Below are 14,474 nucleotides of genomic sequence, written 5' to 3'. Positions count from 1 at the left end.
CAGTCCCATTGAAGTGAATGGGAAGTGCCGGCGTGTACGGCTCGGCATGAGCAATCTGTTGTTCTGGTCCTCTGACAGACCAAAACAACAGAGACACGGGCACAAATGTGAACATAGAGTAACATGGGTAAAAAATATGCAAATCTATTCTCCAGGATGTAATTAGGAGAACAGTGCCTCTGTGTGCAGTCTTCTAGAGGGCAGCATCCTTAACATCATGCATGACTCAGTTAATAAGCCTACTATCATGATGCGGATTTAATTGCCAAATTAGTATTTCTATTCCAAAAGGAACAGATTCCCAGCTATGGACAGCGCTGTTTCGGTCTTTTGGACCTCCTCAGCATGGCGCAGGGATACAGATTTGGCAGAGTGAAAGACTATAGACCAGGGTCAGGGGATAACCATACACATCAGAACAGCACACAGAGGCACTGTTCTCCTAATTACATCCAGGAGAATAGATTTGCATATTTTTTACCCAGAATCCCTAGCGGAGCAGGAATGACTTGTAAGTCTCCATACTGCCTATGTAGGCACACACTCTCCCTGATGTGTACGATTATCCCCTGACCATAGAGTAACATGTAACATTGTTAAAACTGCTTAAAATATAGACTAATATATTGTAAGGGCAGGTTCACACCTGCACCCGGGTTTCCGTCTTCTGCCCGAGAAACTGAACAGGAGACGGAAAAGGGCAGTCACTTTTCATCTGAATGGGTTTGCAAAGTGACCACCCGTGAGCGGCCTCTGGTCTGCGCGGCGAAACCAATTTTTCTTAACTGGACTCAAAGTCGGACATGCAGGACTTTGTGTCTGGTTAAAAAAAAAAGCGGTTTCACCGCGGAGACCAGAAGACGCTCACGGGTGCTCAGGGGCGGACACTGATTGCCAGGTTTCCTTCTCCTGTCAGGGTTTCTCGGGCAGAAGACAGAAACCCACAAAACAGGGACGGGGCACAGGTGTGAACCCACCCTAAGACAATGAGGCCTGGTTCACATCTGCGTTTGGTATCCCGTTCGAGGAGTTGGCTTGGGGACCCCCGAACACAATACCAAACGCATCAAAAATCGGTGAGCAATGGAAGCACACAGACCCCATAGACTATAATTGGGTCCGTGTGGTTTCTGCATATTGTCCGCATGAATCATGCAGAGAGGAAAGAAGTTCTTGAAGCACTTTTCCCTCCGCATGACTTGTGCGGACAGGACGCGAAAAACACACGGACCCCATTATAGTCTATGGGGTCCGTGTGGTTTCATTGCTTACCACTTTTTAATGCATTCAGTATTCTTTTTTGGGGTTCCCCAATCCAACTCTCCGAACGGGATACCGAAAGCAGAAGTGAATCGCACCTGATACATTGCAATAGACTAACATATAGCAAGACACTGGTACATTGTAAAGTGGCAGATGTTCTCTTTATACTATATTATCCCGTACGGCGAATACACGAGGGTGTGACTGGTACACAGTTTGTTATTTTGAAGTCTTAAACCCAAATGTGTTGCTTTTTACATCCCTCGCACCCCCCTTAAGAAATATTACTTGTGCAGTATAATATGTAACAATATGTATCCTTTTCAGAACCACTGAAAGTAACCTGCTATATTGTATACTGCAATAGACTGTAATGTACTGATACACTGTAACGTGCTAGATCTCTGTATACTACTGATATACTGTTATTTATTCTGCACCATTGCCATGCTATTCCTGCACCTTGAGATATCTCATTGACTTCATGAGCATTATACTATCCCTTATCACTTATGGTAGATACATGGAGGGTGTGACTGACACAAAGTTTGTTATTTTACACCCAAATTCATGGATTTTACCTCCCTTTAAGCCTTATTGTGTGTACAATGCAGGATAAATCCATTAATTATGCAAATATTTCTCTCCAGAGGGAAAATGAAAACTTCTCTTGCTGTCATATAAAGGAAAATACAGTCAAAGCATCAAATCCCCTGGAGAATACATCGCTGCTTTGCACAATGCAGCATAAAACAGGTGGCAATGCTGGATCTCATATATTCTGTGCAACTGAAACCTCTTATCTATTACTCATATTACTCTCCCTATCAATACGTTGCCCCTGGAGTAAAGATGGTGGCAGCTACGAGTTGTACAACACTTCCAAGGAGTTGTTGCGGGACTACAGGGGTCGGTATTACCAATGACTGGATGGGGACAGATCTGTTCCTGCCTTGGTGGACTTATCAGTGCAGGGTAGGCAGAATTAGTTTGCATAGGAAATTATTAGATAAACTCAGTAACTGCGGAGAATTCCAAACTAGATATGAAAAAATGCAACAAATCCCCTCCAAAGCCCAAAGGACAAAGGAGTAAAGCCCTGAACATCTCTTTAACATCGGGAAATACTCAGAGGGAGGGAATAAGCTCTAACAGCATGAGAGATCAGTAGAGGGAAAGTGGGTTAATCTAATCTTACCAGGGCCCACTCTGTATTGCAATGTGACCACGTCGGTGGCCAGGCAGCGAGCCAAAGGAGAACCACAAACACAAAATGGCACAGGTAAAGCTAGAAGATGCCATGTGTTCTGCTGCCACATATGATGAGGTCACTTAGTATAGGATACATCACAGTAATGAAGGAATATAATGTAAATATACTGTCTTCAAAGCAGCTAAGCTAAGCACTGCTACACGGAGAAGCGGCAGAGCTCAGCACACACAGAGATGGAGCAAAGCTGAGTGTGCAGCATGGTTCAACGCACACTCAGCACTACTACATCAGATGCAGCTGAGCTGAGTGTGCAGCATGGTTCAATGCACACTCAGCACTACTACATCTGATGTAGCAGTGCTGAGTGTGCATTGAACCATGCTGCACACTCAGCTCAGCTGCATCTCTGTGTGTGCGCTGAGCTCTGCTGTGTCAGCACTGCTACATCTGAGATCGGACCACAATGGAAACTGCTGTGGACGGATCTTAGACTCCTTGTAGCCTGTATGGCATTCGGCCAATCAACGCTGGTCAATGCATTCCTATGGGAAAAAGTCAGCTCACGCATATCACAAGCTGACAGGGATCCCGACGTAATACAGTGACTTGGGCATGTTACATGCCCCCAGACATGCTTCCCCTGCTGTCCCAGTTGCATTCCAGGGTGTTGGCATCATTTCCTGAGGTTTGATAGTGGACTTGGTGAACCTCCTGAGTCGAATGGTGGGATCCCCTGAAACAAAGCATTTTTCCCCATAGACTATAATGGGGTTCGATATTCGTTTCGAATAGTCGAATATTGAGCGGCTATTCGAAACGAATATCGAATATTTTACTGTTCACTCATCTGTATTAATCACGTCTTCACATTACCATGCTCGCACATTACACATACTATAGTGAGAATATATTTATGACCTGCTTTCTTACCCGGTACCATACGATTTCTCGCATCCTGCCGTCGGTCCTGAAGTTGCATTTCAGAGTCACTGCATCTCCAACCACCACCGGAGGAAGGGGCTCAATGGTGACCGTTAAATAACCTAGAAGAGAAGAGAACGGCCTGTAAGTAATGAAACAATAGCAATTTCTGTTTCCAGATGGGTTCTAGTCAGTATGGCCAGTATTACATCTCTAATGGGGGTTGCAATCCAACTTTCCTATGCATCTGATTGTCAAACTTTGCATAGTTAGGCATATACTATATAAACCAGGCTTATAGGATTTTTGTACAGTGTAACAGAGGCCATCTTGGTTGTCACCCAGTTTTCAGAGTAAAGCTTAATAGAACAGTAATAACAAGGCAGGGGGACTATTAAGTGTAATTTCTGCCCTCTGTAAGAGATATCACAGCGTTATACATGCGGGTAATAGATATCAGGGTTATACTCAAACACTATTGATTCTGGAAAGCGTTCCTAGGAACATCTATGAACTGACAGTAAAGTCGGCGCAGACCCATAAGATCCATAGTCAGCCTCTGCAGCTGAGAACATTTCCCTTCATCGAGACCGTAAGCCGTAAGAGCAGAAAAGACTCAAGTAATCGCTCGGCTTGGTCAATACGGCCCAAGGCTGCGGCTTCTCACTTTTCTATGGAGAATCAAAAAAGAAGAGAGTAGAAAACCGGCGAATCACAGAACATAGACGACTATTTATAAAACCTGCGGCCAGAAGGAAAAGAAAAGCGAGCAGCGGAATAATTAGCAATAAGATGTCAATCACAGATGGTTGTAACCAAAACAAGGCTGGGATTCTGCGCTGATGGATTTCGTGATATTATCATGAGCTCCTAATCCTTTGCATAGACGTAGGTGTATATGATAATATTTTGCCTGCGTGCAGCAACCACTGGGTGGAGCTCAAGAGCTTACTGAATACTGTGATATCATTAAGTTCAATGTAAAAACAGTATGCAGTTAGCTTCTGAACTCCCTCTAGTGGTAGCAACTCAAATGCCGCATCCAACTCATTGATGTCATACACCACCGATCACACTGAAACCTCTGTAAGGCTGAGTCTACGCTTTGCACAGGGTGAAGTGTTACAAAAAGTTATAAATGCCACACACATTTTTTTAATTTTAGGTTTTGTTTATGCATATCCATGGGTAAAAAGGCCACAAAAATGTATACATTTCGGAGTTGATGCAGCCTTCACACCTTCGTATGTATATCAGGCTGATAACCAGCATATGGTCTTGGATAATGATAAGAAATCTGACAGCTCCTCGGCCTCGTCCCTCACACTGCAGGTAACATCAGCGCACGTTTCTTCTGTCTTTGGATTCGGTAAATGATTTCATTCTCGGTAGAAAAAGCAATTATCCACGAAGTGGCCCCCAAACACTCAGCAAGCACCCCTGTAGGAGCCTCCCTGCCATAATTACACCTGCCAAGAACTCAGCCCTTCCTGACTCAGCAAATCCGCATTCTGCTTCTCCAGCGATTCTCCACTTAGGGGTGGGGGGATCTTTGTCTGGGGGATGCTTACATCTTCACAAAGTTACTGCCTTTGAAAGTGAAAGGGTTAATGAAAGAGAGCCGACATCCATTAAACACATTAAAAAGTAGAAAAATCCTTTCATTCTCGCAAACAAGATGAATTTGCATCTCGCAGGTCATATGCAAATCAGCCGCATACAAAATGACAGCGGAAAGAACAAAGAGGCAGCGGCACGAGGTTCTGCTGTTGCATGAAAGTTGGGGGAGCCATAAGAAGGATCGCTGTGACCTATGTTTGTTATTGGTAGGGGTATAGATGTAGATGGAGGATATTCAGATGTAGCAGACTATGATTTGGCACCTGCCGTGTTGTAGAGAACTTTAGCTTGAGGGTGCATTCACACGATGTAAAGGTTGAGCGTGATCTGGCATGTATACACGTGCCGGCAGATGACGCGCTGAAAATGCTCCCATTCATTTCAATGGGAGTTAGGAGTATATACGCCGCATTATTTTGCACCCGTGATTTTGCGGCCGCATAACGCGGCGTATACGCTCCTAACTCCCATTGAAATGAGTGGGAGCATTTTCAGCGCATCATCTGCCGGCACGTGTATACGTGCCAGATCACGCTCAACGTTACATCGTGTGAATGCACCCTGACCCTGTAACATGGCGTCCCTTGAGGGGGTTGAGTTGGAGTTTGCTGCATTGAGGAGTGTGGTACATGGTGCATTGGTTATTGGTCTGGGGCTTGCAATGTCTATAATTTATGCGTAGACTGAGAAGTGGATAAAACATGGTGGAGCCAAGGCATTACTGGGGGCTAGTAGAAGGTGGAGGGTGCTAATATCTCAGGAAGGAAAATAAGGGACAAGGATTGAGGCTGGCGTATACACGGGACAAGGATTGAGGCTGGTGTTTACACGGGACAAGGATTGAGGCTGGTGTTTACAGCGGACAAGGATTGAGGCTGGTGTTTACAGCGGACAAGGATTGAGGCTGGTGTATTCACCGGACAATGATTGAGGCTGGTGCATTCACCAGACGAGGATTGAGGCTGGTGTATACACTGGATAAGGATTGAGGCTGGTGTATGCACTGGACAAGGACTGAGGCTGCTGTATACACTGGACTGTGTAAGGTTAAAATCTTGGAACTTTATCTACATCAGGGGGATATTATGGGCCTATGATAGGGCAATTGTCAGTGGGAACTTAACAGCTGAGCAGGTGGTCCTCGTAGAGCTATGGGGGCCAAACAGTCAACCAGGTGTGGGCAGACCCTTGCTGACTTATGAAGGGAGGTATCATGATTTAGGATGAGGCTTGATTCACATATGTGCATGGGTTTCTGTTCAGGAGGTACGCTTTGGGACCCCCGAATGAAAAATCTAATCCGCATAAAAAAGCGGTTACCTTAGGAACCCTGTCGACCCCATAGACTATAATGGGGTCCACGTGGTTTCCACTCGAAAAATGCTACGGGACTGCAAGTGCTACCGCTGCACCCCTATAACAACACCCCTGACCACTCGCCTGTTCCATGGTGGTGCGGACTTTCGGTCCATTATTCTTGTCTTATCCATAATTTGCTGAGATTGGAAAAACCCTTTGAGTCAGATTTAATGTTTCAATAAAATCGTGTCTTACACCGCTACTATTTTTTGCCGAGTCTGTGGATATCAGTTAGGAGACCTGGGATTATCAAGTTCGTTCCTTATTGTATTTGCACCATTTTTTTCTAGGTGTCAGCGCGAGAGTCTTTGCTTACAACCCATCACGCCGGACATCGACCTAAAACAGATTGAAGACAAGACAGCAGCAGTAAAACTCCTGACTGTAATTACTTCTAATGAGGAGCGCAAAAAATATATATTATATAGATATATATAAAGAAAACTTTTCTAGTTGTCCCTTGAAATAGACTCTCCCTGGAGCAATGCTGCGGGAAGATGAAGAACTCAGTCTAGAGAATCAAGAGACATTACATCAACTCATGGACAGCAGCTCCTTAGGTAGAACGGAGGATCATCTGTTACTGAGGGTGTTACATTATATGCGGGGTCTCTTCAACCCAAATCCCTGGTTGCAAAATCTTTTGCAAAAATAAGTCCTATAATATAAATCCTGGGTCTGTCCTAGTCAAGGCAATTCCCTGCCAGGACCTTCCTTCACCATTACTTCCTGGCACACCTTGGCATTCAGGGCATGGCCATGCCTGGCTACTGTATCATCTTTGCAATCGGTAGGAGAATAGGTAGGGGATGAGACACTGACTGACATGGACATGAAGGGAGGAGGATATATATAAACTTGTAGGCTGAGCAGAAGACCGGGAGATCCAAATGCATCACACATGTAGATACCGGCACAAATGTTCATTTACATGATATATAGGATTGAGCCGATCTTGAGATTTCAGGATCGATTTTAAAATCCCATCATTTTGCAGCCGATCCCAATCGTGAAATTTGCCCGATCGCCGATCGGAATCCGATCTTTTCCCATCCCGATCGCTCAACCCTAGTCAATGGTTTTCTATGGGAAAAGTCACTTTTACGGTTGAGCCGATCTTGAGATTTCAAAATCCGATTTACGATCATTTTTCAGCCAATCCCGATCGCGATCGTGAAATTTGCTCAGCCCTAATGATATACTGATTCCATCTCCACCAGGGTTGAGTGATTGGAATTGGAAAAGATCAGATTCTGCTCAGCGATCGAGCAAATTTCACGATCGGGATCGGCTGGAAAATGATTGGAACTCGGATTTTGAAATCTCAAGATCGGCTCAACGCTAAAAGTGACTTTTTCCATAGAGACGCATTGACTAGGGTTGAGCAATCGGGATCGGAAAAGATCGAGCAAATTTCACGATCGCTATTGGCTGGAAAATGATCGGAATTTGGATTTTAAAATCGATACTGAAATCTCAAGATCGGCTCAATCCTAATCTTTACATATTGTTCAACCTTTCTAGAAAAGACGGTCTATTGAAATATTCTAATTTCAAGAATGGCTTGATATTGTTACCTATAGAGATGCCATATATAACACTGTCTCTTAATGTACAGTCTATGCCGTACAAGAGACAGCCTTTGTTATCGTTCTAGAAGAAAATCCAATCTATCAGACTGTCCCTCTATGCATTGTGACATTGGTATATCATGAGACACCTTGATTTACTGCTGTCTTCTCTCTAGAAATGACAGTCTCTTGGTTAGCTCTCTAGTGGACAGCATTAAATCATGCTGAATGTCAGTGTGCTGTCACTTCTCCAGAAAAAACTGTATTAAATCATGGACTTCTACAGAAGAGACAGCGTTTAATCAAACTGTCTCTCAGGACAATGTGACCTCTCTAAAAGAAACAATAGAATGGAGAAGTGTGACCTCTGTAGAAGAGACAACCTTATATCACAATATCCTCTCGTTCTGTCATTTCTGTAGAAGAGACAGCTCCACCATATCCAAGACTGCCCTCACCTCTAATGGCAATGTCAACACGTCAGGCTGTCTCTCTATTGGGAGAGATTGCATTGTTCTATTAGAGATCTATTAAAGACAATTGCACATCAGACTGTCTCTTGAAGAAGTGTCATCTCTCCATAGGATAGTAATACATGAGGCACTCATTGTTGACTCCCTAGAAGAGACAGCAATAAGTCAACTCTTTACTGCTCTCCAGAAGAGGCCATAATACATCAGACTGTCTCTCAGAGCACCTTCTACAAGAGGCAACCATCAAGACTTCTATACAGAAGAGACTGCATTAAATCCCGCTCTCATGTATCATTGTCTCTTAGAGACAGCTGCAAAGACTCCATCATACTGACTCTTGATTCACTAGAAGAGATACTTCTACATATAACAGTCTCTTGGATCAACATCATCTCCTTATATGAGACAGCTATATAAGAGACTGTCTACCAGATCAATGACACCTTGAAAAGACTATTATATATCAGACAGTCTCTTGGATCAATGTCACCTCTCTAGAAGAGACTGTTTCCTCGGTCAACATCACCTTTCTAGAAGAGATGGTGATAGATGGTGATAGATCAGGCTGTCGCTTGACTCAGTGTCACCTCTCTAGAAGGGACAGCTATACGTCATACAGTCCCTTGGGTCAATGTTGTCTCTTTATAAGAGACAGCATGTATCTGACAGTCTGTTAGAGAGACATCACTCCTCTAGAGGAAGAAGGCTGTCTCTTGGATTGGTGTCACCTCTGTGGACGAGACAGTTCTACATTGCACTGTCTCTTTTGCAGCAGTGCCAGCTCTGCGGGCGCCTCTATTATCTAATCTGGGGGGTGACAGTCTTGGCATTCCCGGGCACTTTGCTCTCTTCTGCTGAAATACTGTGCACTTCCTTAATAGTTTTCCTGACCTGAGCTGGGGGCATATGGTGGGATTAATGGCCACGTCTGGACCCCCGTTCCGATCATTAATTCTCCCCGAGATGCTTAATAGCTTCTCCTGTCTCCCCGAGCTCAGACTCCCTGCTTTCTCGCTTCTTGTCTTTGCCCCCTCTCGGAAGGCACTGGAGGAGACTGGCTTATTTGGGTTATAAAGAACGGCGGCGTGATAGCATCTGAAGGCTGCGTCCGGCGCGGCCGATAGCATCTCGCCTTGTCTCTGACTCATATTTCTCGTCTGTGACTCGTATTTCTCGCTCTGTGGCTCCCTACTGGCCTCGTGCTGAGTATACAGATCAGACTGTCGGCTCCCATCTTACAAGTAAAGCCTTAGCTCATCTTAAAGGCAAAAAAAAATTGCCGCTGTCTCCTGGGAGAAGAACACAAAAACCGCACAATACAAACTACGATTTACAACACGTGTCTCCCGGCCGAAATGATATTACCACAGACTGAAGTGGTCACTGGTGAATCCACAAAGATGTCTGCTATAGCTCTGTATCACTGCAGGGGACTGGAAACACCAGGGAGAATCATTCGGGGGACTTTGGCAAACACATCCCCGATGATGGCATACATAATCTATCAATGATTAGGGGTAAGGGCGGGTTCACACCAGCGCCCAGTCTCTGCTTTAGCCAATCCGGCAGGTGTCCGTCTTCTTCCCCAAGAAACTGGACAGAGGACGGAAACTCGGCGGTCAGTTTTCGAACCCATTCACTTGAATAGGTTTGTAAAGTGACCGTCTGTGTGCGTTTTCTGCCTCTCTGCGGCGAAACTGTTTCTTTTTAACAGGACACAAAGTCCTGTATGTCCGATTTTGTGTCCGGTAAAAAAAACGGATTCGCCGCGGAGAGGCAGAAGACCTACACGGATGGTCACTTTGCAAACCCATTCAAGTGAATGGGTTTGAAAACTGACCGCCGGGTTTCCGTCCCCTGGCAGAAGATGGAAACACACTGAATTGGCTAAAGTGGAGACCGGACGCAGGTGTGAACCCGTCCTAACTGAACTGCGTTCTACATATCCACAAGGGGTCGCAATATATAAAATGCTTGAGACCCAGCAGCGTTACAAGATTTTTATATCACTTTTTGTCTCCAACATTTAGCCACAATATACTCCAGTCACATCCAGAGCTATACTAATCCTTTTGGAATGAAAGTAGGGCTGGGTGATTACCGTATATACTTGAGTATAAGCCAAATTTTTAAGCTTTTGTGCTGAAAAAGCCCCCCTCAGCTTATACTCGAGTCAAGCAAAAAAAAAATTATTTTTTTTTAATTTACTTATTTTTATTTTTATTTTATTTTATTTTATTTTTTTTTTGGGGGGGGGGATTCTATGCACCAGCACCCAGCATCTACTGCACCCAAAAACCATTTTAATTTCTGAAATTTTCCAGTAGCTGCTGCATTCCCCCCTCGGCTTATACTCGAGCCAATTAGTTTTCCATTTTTTGTGGTAAAATTAGGGGGGTCGGCTTATATTCGGGTCGGCTTATACTCGAGTATATATGGTAATTGAAAAACTACCAAAACTCAACATCCGGGTAACCAATGTGTTTACAATATTTGCAGTTTTGTTCAGACCGAACACGTCCGAACTGAAAATGTTATTATTATACTCTGGGGTCTCTTATAATAAGCAGAGGCCCAGGGGAGGTGAACAAACATAAAAAAAACCCTGTTACTCACCTCTCCATGGATCTGGTGTGACTCCTTGCTTCTGCCTGCCATAAGAGATCATTAAGGTCTGTGACTGGGCTGCAGTGATCACGCGGCATCGCAACGTGACATCAGTCATAAGTGCCGAAGACAGCAGGGGGGTCGTGCTGGAGAGGTGAGTAACCATGTTTTTATGTATGATCACCTTCCCCTGAGCCTCTGCTTCTTATACTCTGGGGTCTAAAGGGACTCCAGTGCAGAATAGAAGTTTTGGGTTTGGCAGTGTTCGGTCGGAATGAAACCACAAAGTGAACCTTGTGAGAGCCCTATATCAAAGTACAGTAAATTATGATAAATCCGTTAGACGTATGCCATAAAGTTACAACATCAACAACATAACATATAAAAAAATAAACTGCTACATGCAGCTTTAGATGTGACTGGAGTATAAAATACAATAATTGCAGTAAGATAGTTGAAAATTGACTCCACTTTCTATGCCAATTTAAACAGTTAAATTCCATTTATAGTTTGTTGTTTGCGGCTTCAAAACATAGAAACAAGTTTACAAGAGACCAATATGTAGCAAGGAGAACATCCATGTAAAACAAAAAGCTATTTCTCGGCAGCCCGGGGCCAGTGTCTGTGCCGGGTGATTAATAATGCAGCACAGGATCTAAGGACTCCGAGAATTCACTTTTGACGGACTGAGGTTTCATCAGGTGGAAGAAACAAGCAAGCAGCTGCTTCACCTACAAGAGACTCGGATATTGTACATCTCAAGACTACAGCCTCATGTGCTCAAGATGTATAGGTAGTAATAAACTCAATGATGGCTCCAGGTTTCCAGAACATTACAGTCCGGACTAGTCATTGTAGCCAGTGAGCAGGACAGTTTGGTACTTGGGATTTGTCTCTTCTAAGCCTGGAAATAAAGAATCAAGAGAGAGCTCAAGAGCATTCAGGTCTAGAATAGTAAAAATATTGTCTAGATCCTTGGTGGTCTAGAGGGATGAAGAAAATTAGCTTCTACATCCTTGGTGGTCTACGGCAGATAGTGGTGACATCTGTGGTGATCTAGGACAGTGAAGGGATTAATGTCAATATTCCTGGGAATGTAGGGTAGTGGAAAAGATAATGTCAGTATCTCTGGTGGTCTAGGGCAATGTAGGGGTTAACATAAATAATATTACTGTCTTTAGAAATGAAAGGGTTAATGGCAGTATTCCTGACAGTCTAAGGCAGTGAAAAGTATCAGGAAAGGATCCCTGGTGGTCTAGGGCACTGAGGCTGTTAGTTATAGTAACCATTGGAGTCTAGGGCAGTTATACTGTTACACGTCCTGTACCAATTCCTCATGGTTTTCTAGATCTCTTAGTCATTTGATATATACATGTGATATACAGTCCATAGTCATGTGATGGACAGTCCATAGTCATGTGATGGACAGTTCATGGTCATGTGATATACAGTCCATGGTCATGTGATATACAGTCCATGGTCATGTGATATACAGTCCATAGTCATATGATGGATAGTCCACAGTCATGTGATATACAGTCCAAAGTCATGTGATGGACAGTCCATAGTTATGTAACATACAGTACATAATCATGTGATGCACACACAGGTGCATGGCTCGTTATAGTCACAGCACAGTAATCAGACATCTAATTGGTAACGAGCTGTGCACCTTTGTAATCACCACATGACCATGGACTGCATATCACATGACCATTGATCTGACAGTGGAAAACCCCTTTAAGGTTTAACTAAAATTGACACCATCAGAGACAGCCCCTCTACCCAACTACTTACTGTTCCTCATCCCTGACCTGTTTCTCCTCCATCACTGATGAAAAACTCTCCTCCCTAATATCCAAATCCCACCTCACCTCCTGCGCGCTTGACTCGATCCAGTCACATCTCATCCCCAAACTCACTGATATCATTACTCCAGTCCTAACTCATCTCTTCAATCTATCCCTAACCAATGGATCCTTCCCCTCAGCCTTCAAACACGCCACTGTCACTCCTATACTTAAGAAACCGTCCCTCGACTCGTCCTCTCCTGCCAACTATCGTCCCATCTCACTTCTCCCGTACGCCTCAAAACTTCTTGAGCAGCATGTCCACTCAGAAATCTCCTCCTATCTCTTGTCCAACCGTCTCGTCCTGGCACTCCACTGAAACTGCCCTAACAAAAGTCACCAATGACCTGCTAACCGCCAAAGCCAAGCGCCATTACTCTGTCCTCCTCGACCTCTGCCTTTGACACAGTCGACCACTCCCTCCTGTTAGAAATTCTCTCATCCCTTGGTATCTCAGACCTGGCCCATTCCTGGATCTCCTCATACCTCACCGACCGCACATTCAGCGTCTCCCACTCGCACACCACCTCCTCACCGCGCCCTCTCTCTGTAGGTGTCCCCCAGGGCTCCGTCCTAGGACCCCTCCTGTTCTCCATCTATACCCTTGGCCTGGGCCAACTCATAGAATCTCATAGTTTCCAGTACCATTGCTATGCTGACGACACCCAAATCTACATCTCTGGACCAGACATCACCTCCCTGTTGGCCAGAGTTCCAGATTGTTTAGCAGCCGTAGCCTCCTTCCTCTCCTCCCGCTTTCTCAAACTCAACATGGAGAAAACAGAGTTTATCATCTTCACCCCACCCTATATGGCCCCTCCACCTGACCCATCTATCAAAGTTAATGGAACCCCTCTTACCCCTGTCCCACAGGCCCGATGCCTTGGGGTAACCCTGGACTCTGACTTATCCTTCAAGCCACATATTCAAACCCTCAACACCTCCTGCCGCCTCCAGCTCAAGAACATCCACCGAATCCGCTCCTTCCTCACCCCGGAAACTACCAAGATGCTCGTCCAGGCCCTCATAATCTCCCGCCTAGACTACTGCAACACCCTTCTCCATGGACTCCCATCAAACACCCTCGCCCCCCTCCAGTCCACCTTAAACTGCGCTGCTCGCTTAATCCACCTCACCCCCCGATCCTCATCGGCTGCTCCCCTCTGCCAGTCCCTCCACTAGTTACCCATAGCCCAGCGAATTGATTTCAAGCTACTAACGCTAACATACAAAGCCATCCACACCCTGTCCCCGCCATATATCTCTGACCCAATCTCCCGCTACCTGCCCACACGTAACCTCAGATCCTCCAATGACCTCCTACTCCGCTCTGCTCTCATCCGCTCCTCACACAACCGTCTCCAAGATTTCTCCCGTGCATCCTCCATACTCTGGAACTCCTTACCACAACACATAAGACTGACCCCCACAATCACAGGCTTCAAGAAGGCCCTGAAGACTCACCTATTCAGGAAGGCCTACAACCTCCAATAACACTATCACCGCACCGCCATCTGTACAGTCTCCCCCTCTCCTTCTGTCTCTACCCCCTTCCCTCATAGACTGTAAGTCCTCACGGGCAGGGCCCTCTACCCCA

The 14,474-nt window shown here is 45.1% G+C and overlaps 1 protein-coding gene across 3 annotated transcripts in view; it reads right to left on the bottom strand.

Moving 5' to 3' along the window:
* The window catches only part of IGSF21 (immunoglobin superfamily member 21), a 421,781-nt gene that overhangs the window by 301,336 nt on the left and 105,971 nt on the right, over positions 1-14,474 (bottom strand). For 2 of the 3 annotated variants that reach the window (XM_075277850.1, XM_075277852.1), the window contains exon 2: positions 3,395-3,519. In XM_075277850.1, coding sequence (XP_075133951.1) covers positions 3,395-3,519 — 125 coding nt within the window. The remainder of the gene's footprint in view (positions 1-3,394; positions 3,520-14,474) is intronic. The other variant, XM_075277851.1, reaches the window with a different exon arrangement.

Source organism: Leptodactylus fuscus, chromosome 6 (assembly GCF_031893055.1).
Source record: "Leptodactylus fuscus isolate aLepFus1 chromosome 6, aLepFus1.hap2, whole genome shotgun sequence".
Taxonomy (NCBI): Eukaryota; Metazoa; Chordata; class Amphibia; order Anura; family Leptodactylidae; genus Leptodactylus; species Leptodactylus fuscus.
The sequence above is the reverse complement of the archived record's forward strand: the minus strand, read 5'-3'. Positions and strand labels throughout refer to the sequence as shown.